Here is a 27,608-nt window from a genome sequence, read left to right on the forward strand (position 1 = left end):
AGACTATCCAGCTCTCCATAATTCTTCTGTTGAGCATCAGTGCAGACCATCCACAGTTTATCTGAGGTTCTCAAACAGCTCCTCCCCCACCCTCATGATGATCCTCATGAAGGAATGCCACCAAATGAGGTAGCTTGGATTGGAGATACCCTGGAACCTACATATTTCCTAGACCCCTGCTCTAAGAAGTTAAGGGTACTGAATGCTCTAAGCTGTTTTCAATGGGGGTGGGGGAGCATTCCTACTAAACTCAAATATTTTAATAATCACTCAAAAGTTTAGGTAAATCTTTGGGAAATGAAATTAGTTGAATACTTAGGTTTGAGGAAAAATAGCTAACGTTCCATTGTATTATTAGCAAAGATTTTAATTCATTCTTCTCATACGTGTTTGTCCATAAGCTATCTAGATTTACTTGTCTCATATGTGGGCGTCTAATAATGTTACTTCTACTAATATTTCTAAGTAACTATGGCCCTATCTTAAATCAGGTGTTCAAAATTTCCTGACGGCTTCTGAGATTTTGCCTTTGTCAATAGAACTAAAATAATATTTTGCACCTACAGCTGTGACGTTTCCTGGAAAACCACAAAAGCATGTGCTACTTTGTAAGAACACGGACCTGGAAATAGCTGTGTCCACATGACATGTTTCTCCTGATGACAATCCACAGGAAACTGTCAAAAAGAGACAGTTTGCCTCCCACAGGTATCTGTGCAGTGGAAGGTGAATGGAACGGAATGGATACTACTTCTATTAACGTTCCACTGATGTGTAGGGTTTACGCTGGACTAGCAACTCTTTCTGAAATTCCTGCTCTAATTTTATGCTTGACAGACCACAAATATGTCTCAGGGCTGCGGTGATATTGTGTTTATGCTATAACAAACAAAGCTTGCCTAAGGATCAGAGTGTGGAGTGAGCCACTAGTTAGCCATAGAGGCCTGGGACCCAGGAGGGAGAGGCAGAGAGACCTCTATGAGTTCAAGGCCAGCCTGGTCTACACTAAACTGAGCCAGTCTCAAAGAGAAACAAAGCAAGGGGGTGAAGGCTCACACCTTTAATCCCAGAATTTGGGAATCACATGCCTTTAATCCCAACACTAGAGATGTGGAGACAAAAAGGGATACAGTTGGGCAGAGAGAGGACTGACCATAAGGCTGGAGGAGAGAGGAGCTCAACCTATTCAGTCAGGACTGTAGAGAGACAGGATGCCCCATTCGGCCTGAGGATTGCATAGAGGATCCTCTGCTTCTTGATCCTTCAGCTTTTACCCACTAACGTCTCACTCTGGGTTTCTATTAAGGCCAATTAGGGCTATTTTCTTTCATCTGACTTTTCTTCTGTGAGGTCTATCATGCATTTGTTTATTTATTATTTATTATATATACAAGTGCCATGGAGAGTGTGTGGAGCTCAGGACAGCTTGTAGGTTTTCTCCTTACACTGTGTGGACCCCAGGGATTGAACTCAGGTGGTCAGACTTGGGGCAAGCACCTTCACCCACTAAACCATCTCGCAGGACCCTCCTTCTTCTATAAATAGACCAAATTCCTACTTCTTTTGGAAAATAAGGTTGATCATTATTTACAGATGTCTTCCCTAAACTTCGTGTTTTGCACACCATGTTCAATCTGAACTCTCCGTTGCCATAATTTTTTATAATTAAACCTCACCATATCTTTGAGATTTGAAAATGGCCACTAATAAGTTAATTACACTCGTCTTGAGTTTTGCTTTGTTCTGATCCCCCCACCCACTGCTCTCAGGGAATTAAACTGGGGTTTCCAGAGCTCTAAGAAGCAGATGTACCCTAGGGACTGCTAACCAGCCAAGCAGAACAGTTTATTCTATATGTAAATGAGCTAAGGGGTGGGAGTGCCCCAGGCTTTCAGTTGGGATATGGTAGATGAGTCTGTGTTCTGTTGTGTAGTAGACAGGAGACCCTTTCTTATGCTATCTGGATCTCATAATGAACTGATGATAGGCCATACTTTTGTGAACAGAAAGGACATATTTGGAAAAGATTTATTATTCTTTCTCCCTGTTTGGTCTTTCCAGAACCCAGAAACTGTGCTATAACATTTCCCTCCCAGAGGTTCAATGTAGTTTGTCTTCGCTGTTATCAGGAAGCAACTAAACCAACCCTGGGTCACAGTGACAGCCTTGTCCACTATGTCATATTTAAGAATACTGTTACACTAATCAGGAGACGTTTAAGGAACCCACGTTTGCTTTAGGGAGCCAGTGTTTATAATATTCTCTTTGTGAAAGACTGGGACCTGCTTAAGGGATCCTTAGTCTTCAAAGGAGTGAAGAAGTCACAATGTAACGGAGCAGCCATGGGACTTACAGAGGAAATCTCAGAAAGAGGGAAGTCATCCAAACATAAGGGGCTGTGGCTGACCTAGCAGCAGGCTCCTGCCTGGCTCAGCTTCCAGCCAGAAGAGGCTGTTAAATGTGCAGTTGGACTCTTCAAGAAAGGCCCACAGGGGTTGGAGAGATACCTTAGCACATAAGAGCACTGTTTTAACAGAAAACCTACATTTGATTCCTAGCACCTACATGGAGGCTCCTAACCATCCAGAACTCAAGTTCCAAGGGGATCCCTGACCTCCTTGGTCATACATGTAAACATACGTGTAAGTCAAACACTCATACACACAAAATATAATAAATTTTAAGAAAGAAAGAGAGAAAGAAAGAAGGGAGGGAGGGAGGGAGGGAAGGAGGGAGGAAGGGAAGAAATAAAGGTCCACAAATCAAATTTAAGGTCCTACTGATAAATTGCCATTCTAGCTTCAGTCATCTCTACAATTCAATTGAATAAACCCAGGGTTATTCTATGACTATGAACAATCTCCCCAAGAGATGGTCTTTGATCAGTCAGTGAGGGACTATAGAGGAAAATATATCTGAGGCATGGGGTAGTGTCTGAATTCTCTAACTCCAGCCTTCTAACTGTCTGGGTGATTTCTGGACTTTATATATGAAAACTGTTCAGTGGTGTTTGAGACAATCTCACTCCCCATTCCCAGCACCTACTGGGTTAGTGACCAGATTCACTGCACCCCCAGGAGTTACTAAATTCTCTTTTCTTTCCATCTCCTTCAGTACCCTTGGGACAAATCCTCTGATTTCTCTCACTAGACTCAGGGTAGGATGAGCCATTACCTGAGAGCTAAGGTCAAACTGGAGATGGGCTTTGCAGAACTGGGTACCACAACAGACCAAGCCAAAGCACATGTGGGCTTGGTTCTCCTAGGACTGGTTACAGCACTGCACACCACTCAGAAGGTCCAGGAACCCCACCTTAGGACTGACCTGTGTACTCAAAGTGTTCCCTTCCTCCCTGGGGCTAGCTGACTGTCCACCTGGGGACTCAGTCCTGTCTGTCTTCCACGACAACCTTTAGACTAGTAATAGTTCTCCTTTCCGATCTAGCTGTTACTCTTTAAGGTCCCAAAGGTCCTAAAAAAAAAAAAAGTGATCCTTGCTGGGCAGTGGTGGTACATGTCTTTAATTCCAGCATTTGGAAGGCAAAGACAAGTGGATCTTTGTGAGTTCGAGACCAGCCTGGTCTACAGAGCTAGTTCCAGGACAGCTAGGGCTGTTAAACAGAGATACTCTGGCTGGGGGAGGGGTAGTGATGCTTGCTGTTAGGTCTCAAACTCAGAACAAATGACTAAGGAGCCTGTTTAAAACATCAAAGTGAACAGTCTCAGTCCCTACCTAATACATGGTGTTTCTTGCTGGCAACCACCTCCCACCCCACCCCACCCTACCCTGGTGCCCTAAACTTTTCAGCCCAGGGAGAGGCTGGGCTTCCCTTCCTCCAGCTTCTCTGATTCCTATATAATATAAGCCATTTTTGCTACTTTTTTTTTTTTTTTGGCCTCTTGGTCTTTGGTTCCCAGGCACCTCCCTTGCTCCCTTCCTTGCGCCCACTCCTCCCCACCCACCATGACTCCATTCAGTCTGGAACATTCCAGATGCCTCTGCCTCTGCTCTCCCTCATATCTACAATAGGCCTTCCCCTCCGCCATACTTAAGAGCATTCATGTGTTTGTTTTCATTCATTCTTCACCGCATCTCAACAGGTCCATTTTGTAGGAGTCCGGTCTCACGCCACACTCCCCCACTGCAGGAACAGGCTAAGAGCAACACAACAGCCTGTTCAGCTCTCTGCATTCCCCTCCTCTTCACTGGACTGGCCCAAGCTCTCCTAGGCTCCCGTCTCACCAAACAGGACCTGTGAGCACTCTGTCCATGTGTCTGCTGTGTCTCACTCTCACAGCTGGGGTACCCCTTCCATTCACTGTATCACATGCTGTCTTAAATGCCTGGGAAGAAGGTTTTGATAAAGGCTGGAAATACCCACAACACATCACAACTAGCTCTTCAGGGCTTTTACTATGACTGGGACAATAGTATAATTGAATAAATGGCTTTTGAAGTGCTCTAATTCCAAGTTCCAAATTAACTTTGGTCAGTTTAGAATAGCTATTAGCTATTCATCAGCAATGAGGAAATGTTTGAATAGTTAATAGGTGCCTTTGGTTTCTCCTGATCCCTGAAGTGGAAGGTAAGTCCCTAGTGCTGAAGACACCATGAACTTCAAATATAGGGCCCAGATGTCCAGAGCTGGAACTGACCTAAATGCCTCTTCCCTGAGGACTAGCTTTCTTGGTACCAGAAAGTGCTATGCAAATTTCCAGCAGTTCTACCCATCTATGACCTCTAAGAGCCACAACAATGACCAGTAGGGCACCATAACCCTGGGTTATTATGCAGGGTGCACTAGTGACGCACACACCTTGGCGGTAACAACGGCTCTCTAATTGCACTTAAGACTCACTCAACAAGAGGGGAAAATGCTTGGGAATAGAAACTTAGCCTCTAGCCCATGCAGTCAGTCACACAGTATCAATGGGAACTACAAACTGGCCCCACCAGGAAGGAATAGCTAATGCATGCATTGCAAACACAGCTTTTAACTTAAGAAAACATACTTTTTGACGTTTCTAAAGCAAAGGTTCCAGAGAGTTGAGAAGGAGGAAGGAGAGAAGGGGAGGCTGAGAAGGAGGGAATATGACATTTGGGAAATTGCAGTTGATTTTGTTTTAGTAAGATCAAAGTTAGGTCAAACCAAACAGATGTACTTGTTTTATTAGTGATAAAGAGAAACATTTCATAAATAAAACACTGTAAAACTGTTTGGGTATAGGCATCAACTTTCAGATAAACAGTCAAATTACCTTTCCTTAAAAATGAGTGAACTGGTTAGGAGGTGGTGGCACACGCCTTTAATGCCAGCACTCGGAGGTAGAGTCAGATGGACTCTGTGAGTTCCAGGCCAGCCTGGTCTACAGGGAGAGTTCCAAGACAGCCAGAGCTGTTGTTATACAAGGAAACCCTGTCTAGAAAAAAACAAACGCACAAAAAGAAAGCAAAACAAGAATGTGTGAATTGAGGACATAATCCATGCATTTTTAAAGATGACTGATTTTGTTCACTCCTGGTGTAAATCCATAAGCACACAAGCACTGTTAGAATCAGAAAAATCAACTACGGCAAAGCATAAAAGCTGCCAAAGCAAAGAGACCCCTTCCCCAAGTCTTCCTACCACTTTCTAGGATGTTCCAAACCTCCAGCAGCTATGTCATGTAAAGTCCTCTCTGGAAGTTAGAGGAATGGCCGGCACCCGTGGTGCATTCCAAGTGTGTGGCAGCTTTAGCAGCAGGCTCTTGTAAGTAGCCACACTGCCTTCCAAATAGTCATCTTTTACACCCTTAAGCTGGTGCTGCCATCCTTTTTGGTCAAAGAACTTTCTTTTCTGCAAAGAGTGACAGTTACTATAGAAACTAAGAACTGGTCAAAATGCTGAGAACAAATGGCTGTCAACTGCTCACTTCTAAACGGGGCATCTATAACAACCTCTCCAAGACCCAGGGGACATGGGAAAAGGGTTGATAAAACAGTAAGAGCTACAAGACAGGAGGCATCCTGTAAAGCCCTGTTTCTGGGTATGACATGGTCAATGTAATCATGAGCACACAGTAGCTGTGGCTAGCTGCAGAAGATCTGCACACATGTGCATGCACGAACACATACACACACACACACACACACACACACACACACACACACACACACACACACACAGATCCACGATAACATGAGGGGATTAGATGGAAGGGTCTGGAGGACTAGGAGAGGGATACAGGAGAGCAACAGGTGAGTATGTTCGAGTATGTTCACAATCCTCTCCAGGCCCTACAAACAAGTAGTGCTCATACAGACATGCAGGTAAAACATGCACACATAATATAAAAATAAGCAAACCTTAAAAAAAATAGATCAGGCTGAAGAAATAACTTAGGGCCTAAGAGCAACTGTTGCTCTTCCAGAGGACCCAAGTTTGGTTCCCCGTGTCCATACTGGACAGCTCACAACTGCCTGTAAGTCTAACTCCAGAGTACCCAACACCCTCTGACTTCTCTGGGAACTAACCCAAGTGTGCACATGTATACACTTACATTCTTTTAAAAAGCGGAACCAGTCAAGGAAAATACAACAAATTAGCAAAAGAAAGAATTCTATTAATACTGAAACCAACTTTAGTGTTGTAATATAAAACAGAATTAAGAAGCAAATATACTTTGAAAAAAACAAGATAATTCCACAGAAAAATAAAACACTATAATTTATAATAACATACTTATTGAAAATCTAAGGATGAAGATCCCTCATCCAAAACTGCTCTAATCTGACAGGCAACAGACATGAGATTTTCTTGGACAGACATTGACATAAATCTCCACTTACATCCAAAAGCAAAAAAAGCATGCCAAAAAAATATTTGAAATGCTTCTTTCGTTGAACTGATATACTGCCTCATTGATTTGTAATTGGCAGCTTTTCTATGTCACTATTTAAAGTCTTCCCTTTTCTTTTTTTAGAAAAAGAGAAACAAAATGAAATACCCAAATTACCCTGTCTTAATACTAATAAGTAGTAACCCTGAATATCTAGAGAACAACACTGTTTACAAGGGTCAGAATGTTAGAGAATTAAGGAAAGGCCAAAGAAAAAAAACCCAGGGATGGAGAGGAAGTCTTGGTCTTGCCAGGGAGGCGATACAGACCTGCTTGGGAAAGCAGCTCATCTTTGTGCGGATGGGCAAAGAGGTCACACACTCCCACACTAGGCATGGTGTTGTATGTATGAGGTTCACAACTGAAGCGGCCCCGCCCTTAGGACACAGGCCTCCAGAGATACAGGACACTACATCAAGACTACTGGCTTTACCTCCTATGCTTTGAACACACAATCTTCCCCAGGCTCCTCACTGAAGCAGCCCTGCCCTTAGGCGCACTGCCATCTGATTTCCATGGAAATAGCGTGAAGTTTACAGGCCTTGTCTCCTACTCTCCTTTTCCTTCCTTACTTCACCCTTGGCTTCAACCTCAGGCTGTGGATGTTCCAGGGGACATGGCCAGCCCCTTCTTCCCAGGGGTATCTTCCGTGAGAGAACACTAGTCCCTGAAACTTCTCAGTAAGCCTTACCTCACATTGTATGGGACAGAAGTGAGTCACCAACTAAGTACGAGTAAGAACAGCATGAATGTGGTTAGCTCAGCTGAGTCATTGGGGACAGGATGGACATAGCATGGGGCACTTTGGCAGGCATGGTTACCAGTGTGGTGGTGACTCCCTGGAGAGCAGGTGTGTGCTGAGGGGGCACAGAACTCAGTAGCAATCCACACAATAAGTTTCTTTACTTCCAGAGAATCCTCCACACGGAAGGAATTGATATTTTTAAGCAGATGGCTGGGGTCAACTATCATCTAGCCAACATCCCCCAAATAGTATATTTATTAAACTAGACCTTAGAAACCAGCAGCTACATCTATGGGACAGTAAAGCTCACTGGCATCTTGACTGGACTTAGAGAATCACCATGGAAACACAATGCTAGGTGTGCCTGAAGGTTTAACTACAGGTAAGGGGCACTATGCCATGGGTGGGGCTCTGGATTGGATACAAAGGAGAAGTGAGCTAAGAACCAGCATTCACCTGTCTCCCGACTGCAGGTGAGTGAGCTCAGCAGGCTCACACTTCTGCCACTATGACCCAAAGTCACCACAGACTGGAAGCCAAAATAAAGGCTTCCCTTTTTGTTGCCTTTGTAAGATATTTTGTCACAGCAACCAAAAGTAACTAACACAACATATTTAGATGGGATCTGATGACTCAGCCTTGCCCAGATCTTGACTGCCCACCAGCCATTTTAATAGACTCTTGGAAGACCTTATCTCTCTGCCACACAGGACTCTCAGCAAGGAGTGCTTTGTCACCTTGGCCTCCAACTGCAGGTGGCCCAGAAGTCACTGAGGGTCTAGGGGAATCTGTTCAACAGGCCCTCACTTCCACCATCTCTAGTCCAAATATATCTTGTTGCTGCTGCTGGTTCTGAGGCAGGGTCTCACGTGGCTCGGGCTAAACATGCTCACATTGCTCTTCTTATTCGTAATTAGTTTGGTAGAGGCTTCTGTCCAATATAAGGCTTGAATTTGCTACACAGCTGAGGATGACCTTGTCCTCCTGATCCTCCTGCCTCCCCCTCTTGGGTGCTGGGATTACAGTCATGTGCACCACACCACAGCCATATTTGATGACTTCTGAGCTACACACGTCACAATGCATCCAAAGCTCTTTGAAGAGTCCATTCAATATTTTCTATAGAAACATTTTCTATCATACATAACAAGAAGAAGGCAGTAACCCGCTCATGGGAGCAGACAGTAATTGTGGGCCATGTACATGCCACTGGTTTCTAAACAGCCTCATAAAGCAGCATCCGCTGATGAACCCTGCACCTGCCACAATGAGAGCTCATCCTCCCTCTCCCAGCTCTGGGTTTGGTGTGCTGAGAAGGGATTATCAAAGGAACAGCAGATCAAACAGCTGTGTTAGAAACAAACGCTCAGTCTCTCTAAACCCATCTCTCAAAGGCTCTCAACGGACCCACCCTGAGATGGCCCTATCTCAGTGAACCCAGCAGGAATAAACAGCAGGAAACTGTTTATGGGGGCATTTAGAAAATGTGTCATCTTAGAGGAAGTGTGACAATTCCCTGACTCGCTTAATAATAAATACTCTCATGTTGAATTTTCAAGAACAAAAACAAATATCACCTGTCATCTGGATGAATCACTGCTATTTAAACTTGAAAGTTAAGCTTGAAATCAAAGCATCCACCATAATATCTAAAGGCATACAGCCAAAGTCCTGGAATTATTGCAAACTGGAAAATTATTTACTTTGTCATAACAGTGAGATACATGTCTGGATCCCCTTTTCATGGAGGAAAGAAGCCTTATGTCAGGAGTCAACTGCAGTGACGTACTACAGCATGCAACCTTGAGAGACTCCATCTTTCATGATGCAAAACCCCCTCTCTAGGAGGGAGCATCTACAAAAAACAAAACAAAACAAAAACACACTATGTGGCAATGATTCCAATGGAGTAGGAACAGAGAGCACACAAAATGACAGAAACATGTTGAGTGAAAAAAGTCAAAGAGGGGAAGGAGAGATGGCTCGGTGGTTAGGAGCACTGGCTGCTCTTCCAGAGGATCCACATCTGATTCCCAGAATGTTTCAGGCAGCTCAGAATCTGTAACTCCAGTCTGAGTAGATCTGATGCCCCTTGTGGTCTTTGTGAGCACTGCACACTATGGAACCTAGACATACATGAAGGCAAAACATCCACATACATAAAACAAATGAAAACGTAAAAGGGAGGGCTTGGGAAGTGGCTCAACGGGCACAGCACTGATTATGAAAGTGTGAGGACTGAAGTTTAGATTTACAAACACATGTGAACACACACACACACTACATCCCTGATGTGCATGGAGTACTGTATCATGCAGAGTACTGCGAGACAACACAGAGCATGCTCCTATAGACTCAAAGCCTAATAAAGTTTATATATAAATAGCAATTATTAAAATACATGCAGGTTGTTTCCTCGCTCATGTACAGGCTTTTAAGAATGCACGTGTTCTAGGCCAGGAAGACGTCTCAGGGGGTAAAAAGACTTGCCATGTAGCCTGACAACCTGAGGTAGAGCATGAGAATCCACACAGTAGAAGGTACCCAATGACTTCCATGTGTAAGCCATAGAACACATGTGTATACACACATACGAATTATCATCATCATCATCATCATCATCTTTTAAAATGCTAATAGAAATGGAAGCATTCTATCCGGTGTACGGTTTCTTTGAAAACAACAAAAACCTTGTTAAAATAGGTGTGGTACATTGGTCCTCTGCTTCTGCCCAAGGCTTTGCATCTATGAAAGCCATCTGCAAATCCTCTGTGCTCTGACCCACAGCTTGTCTTCCTGCGGAACAACCTGGATTGGCAGGCATAGCCCCAAAATGAGATTTTATAAACTCTGCCACTGACCAAGAGCTATGCAGTTGATGATTCAGGTTAAATTTTTCTTGAGGATAATAATCTTTCGGACAACAACAAGCCCAGAAGTAACAGAACAAACAAAAAACCGCGGAGGAACAGAGTTCATGTACTTTTACAGAGTTCAAGCATGAAGCCTACATTTAGCTTCCTTGAGTTCTATGCTCAACAATTCAATGGTCAATTTGCCTGAATAGTTTATATTCCTCCCTCTCTGCGATGATGTACAACTTTATCACCGCCTACAACTAAACATACTATAAACCAAAGAGGAAAGCTAATAAACTGCTTAGCCAAGCTCTCAGAGTAAAAAGAGGTCAAATAAACTTATCAGTATTAGAACGGTCAACCTAAAAGAGACTGATGACAGGCTGAGTGTAAAGATGCTCTTCCTATTGAAAGTGTGTGTCAAACCAAAGTCATTCTAATGGAAGTTATAATCTTGAGACTATAAACTCTTTATAGAAATTTATTTGTTCCCTACTAAAAAGAAACTCAGGTAAGATAAGGGTATTTATTGCTGTGATAAACACCATAACCAAAAGCAACTTGGGGAGGAAATGGTTTATTCCACCATGCAGTTTATAAGTCCATCACTGAGGGAAGTCAGGGCAGGAACCTGGAGGCAGAAGCTGCAGCAGAGGTCATGGAGAGGAGCTGCTTACTGGTTTGCTCCTCATGGCTTGCTCAGCTTGCTTTCTTATACAATTCAGGACCACTTGCCCAAGGGTGGCAATGTCGCCAGTAGATGGGCTGTTCCACATCAATCATGAGTCAAGAACTGCATTACAGATTTGCATAAACAGGCCATCTGATGGAGGCATTTTCTCTGTTGCAGTCCCTCTTCCCAGATAACTCTAGTTTGTGTCAAGTTGACAAAAACAACCAACCAGAACAACACTTAGATGTTTAATGTATTTTTCTTGACCAATTGGAGAATTTTTCTTTTGACTTTGTCTTCCCTTTCTCTTTTCACAAAGGGATGCACATAGGGGACTATGAGATGCTGGGGGTGGGGAGGTGAAGTGCTCTCTGTACAGGCATGAGGCCCAGAGTCCAAATCCCCAGCATCCATGAGGTTGGGGGCAGGGGAGAGGGGAGATAAAGACAGGTGTGTCCCTGAAGTTTGATGGCTAGCCAGTCTAGGCAATTAGTGAGTTCCAGGTTCAGTGCGTTCCAGGTTCATTTCCTGTCTCAAGAAATAAAGTGTGGGGGCTGGAGAGATGGCTCAGTGGTTAAGAGCATTGCCTGCTCTTCCAAAGGTCCTGAGTTCAATTCCCGGCAACCACATGATGGCTCACAACCATCTGTAATGAGGTCTGGTGCCCTCTTCTGGCCTGCAGACATACACACAGACAGAATATTGTATGCATAACAAATAAATAAATATTAAAAAAAAAGGAATAAAGTGTGGAGCAATGTTGACTTGGTCTTCCATATGCAAGTGCATACATATACAAATGTTTACATCCCCAAAAACCCCCCAACAAATCAATAAAAGGATATATGCATCTCTCTCTCTCTCTATATATATATATCATTTTAAAGTATAAACACGCACACACACACACACACACACACACACACACACACACACACACACACATATATATACACTTAATACCCACCATTTTAAGTCTTCTTTTCTAAAAAAAAAAAAAAAAACATAAAAACTAAGCCGTAGTCTAACTAAGCCGTAGTCTCTAGTGGTGATAGACTGAGTCCTGTAAATCTACCAACAAACTAGGTTCAGTCAGAAAACTGTACAAGATACAAACGGGCAAGCAATATCTGTGATAACACTGCCCCAGCAGCCAGCTGACAGCACTGAATGGCTGACATCTGAGGTTCACATTGCCTGGGACAGTCAGACTCCCAGAGTCAGAGGCCCAGCTCTCAACCAGCCCATCTCCTACCTAGACAGCAAAACAACATGCTCCTAGCTGTGGAATATAGGAGTGAAACTATGAGAAACTGCAGATAATCAAAACAGAAAAATGGGAAAGCAGAGGTGTCAGAGACAGACTTCAAAATGAGCATGCATGCTGCAGACTAAAAATGATCAAATAAATTCAAATAAAGCTACAAGAACCTAAAAGAACAACAAACAGATGATGAACTTCAGTTTGTAGATTGACTAATGGATTTATAGTGAACAAAAGGGGAGATGGAAACAAAATTGATTAAAAAAAAAAAAAACAACATAAGTAAAGATACAAGAGAGGCCAGGCTTGGCTGAGCATGTCTTCAATGCCAGCACTCAGAAGAAAGAAAGGCAAACATCCCTGAAATTTGAAGCCAGCCTGCTCTACAGAGCAAATTCCAGGCCAGCCAGGGCTACAGAGTGGAACCTACCTTACAAAAAGACCCCAAGGAAAGAAACATCACAAGATGTGAACTCCAGAAGCAATGGGTAACACATGGTAACACTGCAGTGCCAGCAATGCAGAGCTGAGAAAATGAGCAGAAGCAGCAATAGCTGGTAACTTCCCAGAACAAACCACAGACCAAACAAGGAGGCCTGTGGAAGGCTTACAATAAACATAGCACTGTGGTACAACTGTCACCGGGTAGGTACCTCATCTCCTTTGATGCACAGACCTTGGGTTTTCTCAAGACCCCTACCCTTCACCCCGGATCTCCATGTTACACAGGATTCAGCATTACCCACTCTGACTGGCCTGCTAAGATGGACCCTTGATGCTCTAACCAGTTAGGGCCCAGAGAAACATCTGAGCTTCAAGCTGTGTTCATCCCCACAGCAGCAGCACACACTATCCTGGCCACCAGATTGGTCAACCTACATGTGTCACAATAATTAGCAGATGAAACCCCCTTCTCTCCCCCCCATCTCTTCTTTCTTCCTTCTTTCCTTCTTTCCTTCCTTCCTTCCTTTCCTTCCTTCCTTTCTTTCATCTTTTTTTTTTGTTTTTCATGACAAGGTTTCCCTGTGCATTTCTGCCTTCCTGGAACTTCCCCTGTAGACCAGGCTGGCTTCGAAACCATGGTGATTGATCCGCCTGTCTCTGCCTCCCAAATGCTGGGATTAAAGGTGAATGCCACCTCCGCCCTGTGAAACCCTCTTTTTGACATTAACATTCAATTACGAGATGTTTGTTTCTTTGCAGCCCTGGAGATCAAACCACACAGGCTTACTGTTGCGCTAAAGCCCTGGTTCTATCACAATATTTTAAAAAGATAAAAGGGACAAATTCCATGCTTAATAAAATGGAATCTCTTGCTTTGCACTGTACACAAAAACAGGGCCTGTCACAATCTCAGATCTCACTTTACCACGATCATCTAGTAAGGATGAAAACCAAGCAGGTGAAATTCTTGTTTCTGAGGGGAAATGAAAGGACGGGTACTAGTTTAACCTGGAGATGATTTAGATGAGGAAGCTGTACTTAGTTACCAATCTAATCCACAATCCTATAGTCAGCCTTAATACCAGCAAACTGAACCACCAGATGCCGAACAAACGCCCATCCCCACCCTGCAGAAAAGATCTCAATGTGCTGGAAAGCTTAAGTATAAAACACCTATCAAGGGATTTCTACCGTTCTTCAAATCCACCAAGTGGCAAAAGCACTTGTCCTCTCCATCCCTCTATCTAAATCAATGCCTCTAGCAATGTCTAAGCAATTGAGTCTCTTCCTGGCCTAGCAGGGTCATCTCCCCCACCATACAGACTTCAAGTTCACCATAGACTCCGTGACCTTTCTGACTATTGGTTTTAGGGTTTTATGCCAGGCCTTGATTTATTCCCAAACTGGCACAGAGCGACAGACACTGGCCCCACTGCCTAGGAGCAGCAGGAGGTTTGTTCACAGCCAGGCATGTGCTGGCAAAGCGACGAGAGGAAGCTGTGTTTGTCAGTGCCAACACTTCCTCCTGCATGACGTCAAACCTTCAGTGTTATATGCAAACTGCCCACATTCACCGTAATTAATTTTTTTTTTTTTTTAGTTTTTCGAGACAGGGTTTCTCTGTAGCTTTGGTGCCTGTCCTGGAACTAGCTCTTGTAGACCAGGCTGGGCTCGAACTCCCAGAGATCCGCCTGCCTCTGCCTTCCTCCCGAGTGCTGGGATTAAAGGCGTGCGCCACCACCGCCCGGCTGTAATTAATTTCTTAAACAAACACATGGTGCATGAAATAATCTGCCTCATTAACCCAGAGTAGAACATTATGATATCTTAGCATTTGAAGGTTTGGAATCACACTTTTATCCACTGACCTTTTGTCCTTTCCCACATTTCTTGGGTTTCTTGTGAGGTCTGACAAGGTCTGAACCAGAGCTGTCTGAAGTTTCAGGCCTCAACGGTTCACTGTTAACACCTAAAACCAAGTGGAGTGAAGGTTAGTTAGACACAACATGGATTGAATGCAAATGGAAGTTAAGCACAAACCAAGTTAAGCATTCTCTTGATGCCTAACGGGAAGAGAAGACTGCAGAGTCTTTGAAGATTGGTTGGGCTTTTTAAGCAGAATATATGTGGGCCTACATGCGCCACATTTACGACCGTGGCAGGTGGCGGCTGTGGCAGGCAATGCCAGGTGAACTGCACATCCCACCTGTTGGCTGGTTCATGGGCAAACACAATGTGAAGCTGCCACTGCAGATGGCCCAGTACAGAAGACACTGCCCAACGCTCATGCTAGGCACACAAATAAACACGCTCCACGGCAAAATAAGAGCACTTCCAGAAATTAAACGGTGCACATGAGAAAGTCTACCTTGCAGGTAGGACAGTTTGATAAAACCCAGAGTGACCCAAGTTTGAGGAGTCACACTTGAAAACGTCCATTCATGCTTCAAAACCAGAATTCTGTCTATAAAAATAGGGGCTAGCAAGATAGCTCTGTGGGTAAAGGATCCTGTCTGAGTCCCATCTCCAGATGGTAGACGGCAAGAACCAACTCCTTTGAGCTGTCTTGATCTACACACACACACACACACACACACACACACACACACACACACACACCGTTGCACAATGCACTCCCTAATAAATAAGTGTAAAAATGAAATCAGTAAGCTCAAAAAAGAAGTAGAATAGTTAAGGGTTCCCCAGAATTCAAACTATGTTATTTGTATCCTGGGCCCTATGAACATTTTAAGGACAACATTCTTCGTTCATAAATGTCTAAATTGGATCCCTTTGGAGACAAACCAATCACACAGTATTCTCCTTCCTCTTTAGCCATCTTTTAAATGTCATGTCTCTCTCAATCCTGGATAACTGCCCACCCACTAAAGCCCTCAATTGCTAAGAGGTGGATGGACTGCAGCAGGCAGGTAAAGGGTTAACGAGTCTGCTCTAAGACACAGCACACTTTCTCACTTTGTGACACCAACATTTCTGGATTGATTCCTGATGCTTTTAAACAATCTTTTAAAAAAGCACCTCTCAGCTCCTAACAGGCATGGAACACAGAATTTGTTTTTAATCATCTTTCAGATCTGAGACTACTAGTTAAGGGATAGAATATCCATAAGAGGGCAGAAAACCCTGACATACCATGAAGCAAGCAAACAACCCTCACTTATTTTACCTCGCATGCTCTGCCATAGGAGGTTGCTCATCTTCTCTAAGGTCGCCAGGCAACCAAAAGCACCTGAGTGCAAAGTGGTTCTGAGTGGGCTGTGGGGCCAGTCTGGTCCCCCTCCACACTATGCCTGTCTGTTCCTGCAGTGCCTCCTGTAACACCATCCATTCCTACGTTGCTAATGTCCCTTCTCTAGACCTCCTGTCTAAGGCCACTCACCCAATGTCAACCTCCAGCAAACTGCTGGTCCTCCACATAAGAGTTTGATAACTGTCTGAAGCCCTAACTGGCTAACTTGATAATGAGGATTAATGTTCTATTTCTGAGACTTCAGCTAGGTGCTGAGAATGGGCTTCTGGTGAGGGCCCATCCACCTGGCTTCCAGATGGCAGCCTTATTGCTTACACTTCCTGTGGCAAAGAGGGCAAGCGGAGGATTCCTGGTATTTCTTACCCTCTTCATGACACACTAATTTCTTCATTGGGGCCCCCGCCTTACAATCTCATCTGAATGTAATTTTCTTTCAAAGGCTCAACCCCCAAATACTCTCATCCAGGGTAGGGTTAGAGCTTGTCGGGGGTAGGGGGAAGGCCAGAGTGGAGGTGGACACAATGTTCTACCCAAACGATAAATCTTAGACACCTCTCATTTTCAGACTAGCCTTATTGTACACATACTTTGTTGCCCTAGTTATCATAAAATAGTCAATTAAAAAATTTAAACAAGAACTTAGCAGAAAGATACAGTGGAACAGGAGTGTAATTCCAGGACCCTAGAGCAGTGGTTCTCAACTCCTGGGTTGCAACCCCTTTGGGGGTCATCTAAGATCATCAGAAAACACGTATACTTACATTATAATTCATAATAGTAGCAGAATTACAGTTACGAAGTAGTAATAAAAATAATTTTATGGCCGGGCGATGGTGGCGCACGCCTTTAATCCCAGCACTCGGGAGGCAGAGACAGGCGGATCTCTGTGAGTTCGAGACCAGCCTGGTCTACAAGAGCTAGTTCCAGGACAGGCTCCAAAACCACAGAGAAACCCTGTCTCGAAAAACAAAAAAAAAAAAAAAAAAAAAAAAAAATTTTATGGTTGTGGGTCATCACAATATAATGAAGTTGTATTAAAGGGTAGCAACATTAGGAAGATTGAGAATCACTGATCTAGAGGCTGAGATAGGGAGCCTGCTCCAAGGCCAGGCTGGCTACAGAGCAAAACAATGTCTTGAGAAACAAAAACAAATAGAAAAGAACCCCAGGTCCAACAGTTTTGTAATTATGTAAGTCTCAATCTCAAAAAGTACAAGTGGGTTGAGTGGACAGACAAGAGTTAACAGATGCCACACCTGAGAGACAAGTCCACAAGCCTGTTTTGAAATGCCTTGCTAACTGCCACTGTGGATGGAACGAATAAACTGTAATTGATGACATCAAGCAGGTAGAAAGCTTCCCATTGGATTAATTGGTGGATTCAAGAACGATTGGCTGGATATTACAGATTACAGAGCACTACCTAAACCATGCATGAGTAGGGCACAGAAATCCAGTATTAGCTGAAGCCTGTATCTCTGGAGACAATGCCCACATCGTGATACCTAAATGACCCACAATAATGTACAGAGTTAAGAGATACCAGGTAGTCTAAGGTGGACAATAACTTTTATAGAGGCTTGCCTCTAATAGGACAGTAAGTTAAGAGACAGAGGCTGGGCCTTCAGCAGATCTGTCAACTTGGAGGACTTTTCTCCATTTTGCTGGCCAACAAATGTTTACAAAACTTGCCTTCCTTAATATCTGGTAGCCAGACCTGCTGGAAGACAGCGATCTATCAACAACCCCCAACAGCTGGTATTCTATAAAAGAATCCAATATTTGGAAATAGCCAAGCTGCACAGATAAGTGAACACACGTGTATAAATTGCTGACATGTAAAATTCCACCACATGCTGCACAGGAGAAAATGTGCATCAAATCAATGACCAGACGTGGGACCTAGTGTGGAAAGGACTAACTCTGCTGGTATTCAAGAGAGACATATGGAACTCCTTCCTGCCATCAGCATCATTCGTGAGACAAGTAGGAGCCTCTACTGTACACCAGGGTGCTCAGGATAACCGATAGACTTTATCTCCTGAACAATTCAAACTGACTTCATGGAGGAGGGAGCAGAGGATGTCATCTCAATAATGACCAGGCTGCTTTTCATGCTTCCTGTCTTGCCATAATCAAAAGTTAAAATGAAGTTTGACATGTTGCTACATACCCATAGTCTCAGCAGCCCGGACGCTGAAACAGGAGGATTACTAACTGGGGATCAAGTATGCTACATAGTAAGATCTTGCCTCTAAAATAAATACATACAATAAAACAGAAAGTAAGACCTCATCCCCACACAACCTGGGTTTAGACATTTATTTCTGCATTCACTATAGTTCCTCCAGTATTTCCTAGAGCTGAAAAAGAACAAAGCAATCAATTTCCTAATTGCAAGGCCACACTACCTGCACGATCCAAGAGCTTCTGCTGAGCTTCCCCACTGCCAAGTGCCACATGTGCAAGATAAGAACCTGCTGTAAGGCACACATGGAGAAATGACCTACAGTTACATAAACACTGCCTTAGGACCTAACAGGCTTGAGATCCATCTCCCGAGAACTAGCATCAGATCTGGACAGGACCCATCTCTGTGAAAAGGCGCACTCAAGGGTGAGATACATAATACTGATAAGCATCAGTCTTAAAGAATTATTTGCATTCAAGTTTGATGGGAAACTCAGCTACCAGAGTCCCCATAACATCACGGCCACTCATTCCTCCCTTACCAAAGACATGCATTCCAAAAACTATACTCAATTTTGAATTTCATCAATAAAAATTTTGGAAAAATGTCTTTCTCTAATTATCTGTATTTATATCCTTTTGACCTATTCCAGGAAATGTCACTGATCCTCAATGCAGTTACACTAAAAAAAAAAAATATCCACTGTGAAGAATACATGAGCTTTTAAAAGGCCAAGTTAAGGCAACAGGATAATAGGATTCTATGTATGCAAGAGAATCCCTTTAAATATATTTCACTTTTATGTTTATTCACACACAGTTATCTGGAAGGAAATACTGTTGACAGTAATTGCTTCTAGCAAACATACTAAACTACAGTTTGTTCTTCTCAGTATCCAGGGTTACGATGAAAACAAATCGGATTTGGTTACTTCAGCTCAAAATCCCCAGCGGCTTCTCATCACACTACAAAACAAACTGGAACTCCCTGCCTTGCTGGGGAGGAAGGTCCTGTGGATCTGATTCCTGCCCCATTTGCGGTCACCATCCCTGCCCCAGAGGCTCACTGGCTTGTTGCTGCACTGGCCGCCTCCTTCCTGTCGCATGTTCAGTCATTTGTACTTACCTCCAGTAGACACAAGCATGCCCTCTCAGCCTTCTGGGTGCCTGATGGAGTCAGAGCTCTCAGGGTGTCACTGTTTTTCTAATTACTCACTGTCAGGTCCAAAAGAAATTCCAATTCCCCACACTGCAAAAGGCAGTCTGTGCATCCAGAAATGGGATCAGCCTGGACTATATGAGGATTTCTAGGGGTTAGATAAAGCCACATTCCTCGGGAACTTGTGACACTGGTTCCCATCTGCCAAAAGGAGTCATTTTCCTTATGTCTGGAATCTGGAAGAAGGGACATAGGGCTCCACTGACAAGTCCCTGCTGGCTTCCAGGCTCCCTCAGTATCACAATGATACATTTCAGTCTATGCTAGCATCCTAGCCCTTCTCACCTCCGCTCCTCCAGACAGCATCTGTCCTCTTTATAAAGCTGAGGCTCCCCCAACCCCTGCTGTTCTCACTACACTGCCTCTCCCTGTCTATCCTTTTAAGCTCTTATTCCCACAATTCCCACAATTCTCTTATTCAAATTGTCCACTCTTCTCTGCTCTCCTGCTTCCCTAGCCCTGGTTAGGACATGAGCAGTCTTCTTTCTCTTTCTGCTCTGGACTTTCCCTAATGCCTCTGGCTGTGCTCGCTTTCATAGCTACAATAAAAACCTTAACTTGTGCAATGGGATGGGCATGTCAGCTGTATCTTTACTGCACACCCTTGAACAGATTCACTAGCTGACACGTCCTATTTAGATTTACTACCTGTCTTTCCTCTAGAGTCTGTTGGGGTAGGGGTACACACTGTTTTCTTCTCTCTTGTGTGAGACGTAACAGGTCTACAACTAACCTTCAATAGTAATCCAAGAATTAATACAAGACAAAGTAAGGACTTGATGGGAAAGTTTATTCTTTTTAACAATGGATATTTTTTGGTTTTGTTCATTAAATTAGATAATAAAATGTGAATAATTAATGATTATGACACACTGTTTCAATGTTACTGACCTTTTTGGTAACATTCTTCAGGAACCTTATTGCACACTATCTTAGAGTCAACAAGCGCACATAAGATGAAAGCAGACTGGAGCCTTTCATTTCAACTTAAGGATCACGGAGGGTCTAGCAGGTGCTTAGAGCAGCCTTGTTGGCTCCAGCTGGGGTAACTATAGAATTCCCATTTCAGCCCAAGGATTTATGATTTGTTTCTATGGTGGATCCCCAAAGAGTTGACTGGCGTGAATCCAGGCTGGGCTGACAGTGGACAATGTAAAATATCTGTGAGTCTTAACGCTATTAGTATAAAAGAAAGTGCTTGAGTTTAGGCTAGATAGATCTTGCTCTATGAGCCCATGTTTGTCTTGTGGAAAGACATGATAATTTATAGTACATTTCCATCAGAGTCAAACTGAATCACACCAGTCTCTGTGTACCAGCAAGCCAACCTCCCTCCCCACCATCATCACCAACCCGCTCAATCTCCTCCAGTCCTGGAGGGCCACACCATGTCTGTGCCCTTCACTGTCTGTTTCTGAAGTCTGATGCTTACGACTGGGGACAGGAAGGCTGAGCTCTGCATGAAGAAATACACCTGCTTCTAAAGACAACACACCAAAAATGCTGGGATTTAGGATGTGTCAGGCTGTTTGGTACCAGTTGTGTCATACTTAATTTATATTTACATATCAAACAACACTCAAATGGTTTACATTTATCATATAATATTCAAAAGCTTTAAAAGAGGATAAAAACTCATAACTCAAAACAGGATATTGTGGAATTATCAAAACAGTTCTACATATATACTTTTTCATATTTACTAGTCCACTCAATTTTATATTTTTGAGAGCACATTAATCTTGAGTAACAAAACTCTTATGGATATAATATAAATTATTTAAAAGCTAAGATACTTATCAGCTTAAAACTAAAAAGCATTTAGTTGATGTTCTGAGCTGATGTGGGTAAGTTTATACTCAAAGAGAAGAGATAGGATGCAATTATTTCACCCTGACACACCTATCCTATAGTGGCTAAAGTCACCTAAATGTATAGAAATGATGATGGGCCAATTTGGTCATATTCAGTTTTAACCAAATTTTTAAAAATAGTCAAAGGCCAAGATTTCAATTTTGATCGCAAAATTTGTTGATATTTTCGTTACTTTTGCTTCAAAATCTATAATCATATAGCTCATTATTGTGATGTTTAACAAATAAAGCACTTTAGTAATTATAATTAAATTATAGTTAGAAATAAACAAACCTATCTGAATGATAATCTTAAAGCAAAATAAGCAGAAATCAAAGCAACAACCAACTTCTTACTTGAGGGATAGAGAGAGATCTAACCAAATTTTTTTTCCTTTTAGTTGTTTTGTTTGATTTATTTATTTATTTATTTTTTTGGCTCTTTTGAGACAAGGTTTCTCTGTGTAATAGTCCTGGCTGTCCTGGAACTCCCGCTGACCTTGAACTCACGAAGATGCACTGCCTCTGCCTCCCAAGTGTTGGGTTTAAAGGCTTGCGCAACCACGGCCCAGCCATAACCAAATTCTTGACTGAACAAAATATTCTAAATATATTTGTTATTATTGAACATTGCCCGGAGTTTCTTCAAAAGTAAACACTGACAAATTTCAAAACTTACTTTTTCATCTTTCTTAGCAAAATCATGGCTGATTCTCTCTAGATCTCTATGGAAGAAAAACATGTCAGGTCCAAAAGGGCAAGCCCACTGACTTGGTCCAAACTGCATCTATGCCCAGCTCAACAGCTCGCCTGGCAGACAGGAGGATGTTTGGTGATCCAGTAAAAGCCAGACTTCCTCAGGAACTGTGTGACCAATCCCATCAGGCGGAAGAAGTCATTTTCCTTAGGTCTAGCAGAAGGGACAGGAGGCTGCATGTTAAAGCCCATGCTGGCCTCCAGGCTCCCTCACTTCCTGTTCACAAGCACTGATAGTACAAAGCCCCTACTCCAGCATTCTGGCCTTGCACACCTCAGATCCCAGCTGTCTTCACGCCCCTGCCCTGGGTATTCCTGCTGGTCTCACTCCTCTCTTTCCCCATTGCTCCCTCATCACTCTTGTTATGCACAGTTCTGCCCCTGCTCTTCTCCCTTGTCTGGCAGACAGCCCTGGCCATGTCCAGTCTGTTTCTCTTTCTCTGCTCTGGATTCTTCCACATGCCTCTCGATACTCTCTCTTATTCGCAATAAAAACCCCTGATTGTGGAGTGGCCATGTTGGCAGTCTCTTTACTGAACTCATCACATACAAAAGCCCTTCCTAAACAGACCTAAATTAAAAAAAAACAAAACCCTCTATCAGTCACCTCTTTGTACAGTCATACTAGGTGAGAGAGGTATAAGCCAACCATTTAAAGTAAGCATTACTGTGCTTTTGCTTTTTTTTTTTAAAGTCCACAAGGACAAAGCCTGGGGAAGTGTATTCATGGCAAAAGATTTGATCATAAAGTTTAGGGCCTGACACTGGAAAAGAGCAAACAAATGTTCCTTAAAGGGGGAGGGGAGAATGACTTAAATTAAATTATGAAGTTATGACAGATTTAAAATATGAACACAGTATTACATACTGGGAGAACAAAAATACTTGGGAAATAATATTCACATACTTTGACTATATCCTGTGGCTATGTTCTCCTTTTCTTCTACAGATTTTCCTACTTTACAATCCTCTCCAAAATTGAAGGTGTGTGCTTCTCCTTCAGAAGACGCCGACGTTGGAGGAATGGTCCTGTCTTTTGGCGAGCATTTTACATCAATTGGTTCTCCGGCTTCCTTACTGCCTTCTTTCAAGGGCGTGATGCAATGAGCAGGGCTGTTCTGGGTGTCAGCATGGGTACTTCCCTGTGGCCCTGTGGCCTCCCTCAACTGCAGGCCAGGCTGCCTGTCACACTCTGGGCTTTCTGTAGCAGACGTTCTCCCCAAAATGCACCTAGAAACTGTACTCACTTCCTTCTCATCAGGCTTCTCAGGACTAGAAGTACTTTCTGAAACTAAGTCAGTTGTGCTCATGGGTCTGGGTGTTTTACCAATGTGGGTAAAGTCACACATTTCCAGTATGTTTCTTCGCTCCCACTTTGAGAGTCCTCTGGAGTGGAACAGAGCCTTAGGGGGAAGAGCCTCCGAATTCCTTTCCTTGAGATTATCAGGGGAAAAGTAGTCCTCGTAAGAGGAAGCCCCAACATCAGGAGTCCCCAGAAAGGGGCCAGTCATGGACTGCCGGCTATGGTCAGACTTGAACAGCTGAGGCGTCAGGGCAGATTTCCCATTGTACCTCTCCTTGGGTGTTCCTTTTGGAGGTGACCCCAAATCCGCTGGCCTTCTTCTCTTTGCTGAGGAACTCTTGAGTCCATGTAAGGCAAACAGCGCAGGGGACAGACAGAGCACATCAGGCACCCCCTGAGACACACCTGCAGCTTGCTTTCTCTCTGGGTCAACTTGCTCACCTGCAGCGTCTTTCTGCCAGCTGGTGCCCTCCTTTGGCGGACGGTCTGTAGCTTTCTGAGGACTAGGCTGACTGAGGTGGTTGGGTAACGCTGAATTGTAAGAAAGGCTTGTTTTCAACACAGGTGAGGAAGAGCATGCCTTCCTGGCCAACTCATTAGCAGATTTTCTCCGTTTCTTTTCCTGGTTTCCACAGAGATCATCAAAAGATGTGTGTGAACAACTGGCAAAGGATTCATCTGGAGAGATCAATAAAGAATCTTCATAAAAATGTGCAAGTGACCATAAACTACCTTGTTTTCTTTTAAAGACAGGGTCTTATTATGTAGACCTAGCTGGCTCGCCTGCCCCTGCCTCCCAAATGCTGGTTTTAGAGGTAGGTATGTGCCACCATTCCTGACTAAGCTTTGGTCTTCTATGAAACATTTCCTCTGATAATTAAAACATAGTTCCTCCTCCCAGCATCCCACATCCCCAGCTCTTCTGGCAAGTTCTCCTGTTACATTTATATTTCAAATGAACCATGCAGGACCCTCAGTTTTCTGACCTCGCATGAAGCTTGCACTTTTCTCAGGAGGAATGCTAAGCTGCCCCAACCACTGAAGTCTCCAGGCTCCTCAGATCAAGACCCATCTTCTTCCACATTTTACTGTGGGTAAACACAACTCATCTGTCAGAACCACCTTAGTGTCAGAGTTAACCTGTGAACCCTTGACCCTGTCAGGTCACACTGCTATACCTTCCCATGCCACAACAATACTCACCACAGCAAAAGGCTTCCGGTCCTCTTTCCCTCTCCCCTCCCCTTTTGGTTTTTTCAAGACAGGGTTTCTCCATAGTTTTGGAGTTTGTCCTAGAACTAGTTCTTGTAGACCAGGCTGGCCTTGAACTCACAGAGACCCGCCTGCTTCTGCCTCCTGAGTGCTGGGATTAAAGGCGTATGCCACCACTGCCCAGTTCTCTGTTCTCTTAGTATACTATGAGGTACTAGAGGCAGTCACCATTTTTTGCTCATTTGGGAACTTAGAGTCATCACTCAAGGCTGGCTCTCCACTGGCACAGTGCTGGCTGGCTGCGGGCTTCCATTTTAGAGAAACCACTCAATCTGGGGAAATCTGGGATTCTAACTTCTGCTTGAGACAATGGCAATTTAATTTTAAGAAATGGAGCAGCGGCAACAAAGATACACCTTTCTTGACACCATGCTCTGTGAAGGGATGAACAAAGGCCAGCCTGACGCTGAGCCTGTATGTGTTATGAAGGCCTCAGTGGAGGGTCCATGAGATTTACTTTGAGCAATGGAAAGAAATCATCACACTCTTCCACACCGTGGTAGATCATTAAGAGCATAAATTCTAGACTACTTAAGTCAGTGGCCTGGGTGTGTCACTCACAATCACAGGATCTTACATAAACCACCTGCCCTCTCCTTGTCCTGGTTTTCCCTCTGGTAAAATGGGAATGTGGATGCAGCCTACTTCACTGAGATGTGTGTGGGGGTGGTAGATATGTGTTTACAGTGAGACGCAAAACTGCAGGGAAAATGAAGTCAAACATTCCTATCACTATTTATTTCCAACCAAGAAATCTGAGCAGAAAAGGAGAAGACAAATGGGTGAATAATCCAGAGCGTGCAGGAGGAAATGCCAGAATACACCGCACACTGATAGGAAGAAAGCCTAGCTCAATCGTCTCTTGTAGCTTTCCAAGATACGCAAAGCATCTGAAGCACTTTGGACACAGTTCTTTCAGGGTTCCTGAGACTTTATTTAGAGTCTCCTATGGGCTTATGGGAGAAAAGTATAAGAAACTCGACACATCAAAGTTATATAATCGTGGAGGGAAAAAGCTGGGCTGGAGATGGCTTAGAGGTTTAAAGCACTGGCTGGCCTTCCAGAGGTCCTGAGTTCAATCCCCAGTAACCACATGGTGGTTTACAACCATCTATAACCTGGTGCCCACTTCTGGCGCACAGGCATACATACAGGCAGGAAACTATACATACATACATACAAACATAAATCTTTAAAATATAAAAGAAAGAGAAAAGAAAAAAAGTCATGAGTTCTCACACTATTTTAGATAGACTTTTTTCAATAGCATACTTCACAGGTTAACTAAACATTAAACAATTCCTCTTCAGCACTAACTGTTCTCAGACAGAAATGTTTTACACTGCATTTAGTAATTCATATATAGTCGCAAGGATTTCTAAAAATATGCAACTTATTCTGCAGCAAAAAGACAAATCCCCAGGAAGCAACCCATAGACTTCAAGCAGGAGATCCTGGCTTTGAATCAATGCTACCAAATCTCAAGGAGAAAAGCTGAGTTGTAGTTGTACTAAGTTACTTGAATGTTTAGAAATAGCAACATGGAAGCTGGGCTTCGTGGTGCATGTCTGTAATCTCTGCACTCAAGAGGAGACAAGAAGACTGTTGTAAGTTGAAGGCCAGCTGGGTCTATATGGTAAGTTCCATGCCAGCCAGGGCTCCATAGCAAAAGTCTGTCTCCAAAAGTACAAGTGTGAGTGGACACACACACACACACACACACACACACACACTACACCTTTCAAATCATAACTCTGTCACAAAAAGAAAAAAAAAATTACAATTTTACCTGAACTTAAAGATTCACGAGAAACGTTCAAAGATGCTTCACACAGAGAGGTATTTGGATTCTGTTGAGCCTGTTCAAACATCTGAGAAGCTGATAAAACAATGACATGTCACTGAACTGAATTACAATTTCCTACTGGTCAGGACACCAGCATATCTATCCATTCTGCTCTTGATCACATATACAAATTAAATGACTAACTATATATTCTAAGCTTAATATAATATAATGAGTAGAAAGACTATGTAAAGTATATTGTAGACATTAGACTGACAAAAATGAGTTCTTATCAATTAGTGTCCCCAAAGCATTAACTTACAGAATATATAGAATGAAAGTTTAAAAATCCAACTTGCCTAAAGCGTAAACCAAATCAAATGAATGTCTTCATTTGTTTGCTAACCATGGAAGTTCTTAATATTTACCTCCAAGTAGGACCCTAGTGCTGAAGTAGACATGGGACAATGTCTGTCCCAAGGTGAGGGAGAGTTATTACTGGTTTAGATAGTGTACAAAACAAAGAATTATCCCCCAAAGTCAACGGTGTTGTGGCTGAGAAACCTTCAAAGTTTCACAGGAAATATCTAGAAGAACTATGACTTAATACATCTTCTGTAATTCACCAGAATTATTTTCATTTTACAAATCATCACTTACAGGTAGGGGAAAGATTTTCCCTTTTCTCCTTCATCTCTTGTAGCCTCTTTTCCATCATGCTCTGATGACTCCTAACAGGAGTTGAGGAGCTGTACACCAATGAGTGAGACTCAAACTGGAGGATGGGAACATCATCATCTGGAAACAGTTCAACTTTAAGTTCAAGAAAATGCTTCCACACCTCACCAGTTTGATTCTGCTAAGGCCGTCTCCACCCCCCTGCATCCCGCTCCCTTCAGGGCCATTCTCTTCCCAGACAGTATTATCCCAGTCGTGAATTATGGCACTGACAATAGACCCTTGCTGAGCTCCCAGTAAGGAACATGCATTATTCATCCAGCTGTACCCAGGCCCTACAAGATGATAGGTGCTCGCATCCTCATTTACAGAGGTAATCACTGAGTCACAGGTAAGTTGATATCATGTACACAATCAC

At 43.3% G+C, this 27,608-nt stretch overlaps 1 protein-coding gene across 2 annotated transcripts in view; it reads right to left on the minus strand.

The window, feature by feature from the left end:
- The window catches only part of Mcph1 (microcephalin 1), a 124,524-nt gene that overhangs the window by 71,948 nt on the left and 24,968 nt on the right, over window positions 1-27,608 (minus strand). The window contains exons 6-9 of one of the 2 annotated variants that reach the window (XM_026788815.1): window positions 27,173-27,310; window positions 26,516-26,605; window positions 23,059-24,132; window positions 14,731-14,831 (exon numbers count right to left, since the gene is read on the minus strand). In XM_026788815.1, the coding sequence (XP_026644616.1) occupies window positions 14,731-14,831; window positions 23,059-24,132; window positions 26,516-26,605; window positions 27,173-27,310 (1,403 nt within the window). The remainder of the gene's footprint in view (window positions 1-14,730; window positions 14,832-23,058; window positions 24,133-26,515; window positions 26,606-27,172; window positions 27,311-27,608) is intronic. The other variant, XM_026788816.1, reaches the window with a different exon arrangement.

This window comes from Microtus ochrogaster, unplaced genomic scaffold (genome assembly GCF_000317375.1).
Source record: "Microtus ochrogaster isolate Prairie Vole_2 unplaced genomic scaffold, MicOch1.0 UNK7, whole genome shotgun sequence".
In the NCBI taxonomy this organism is placed as follows: Eukaryota; Metazoa; Chordata; class Mammalia; order Rodentia; family Cricetidae; genus Microtus; species Microtus ochrogaster.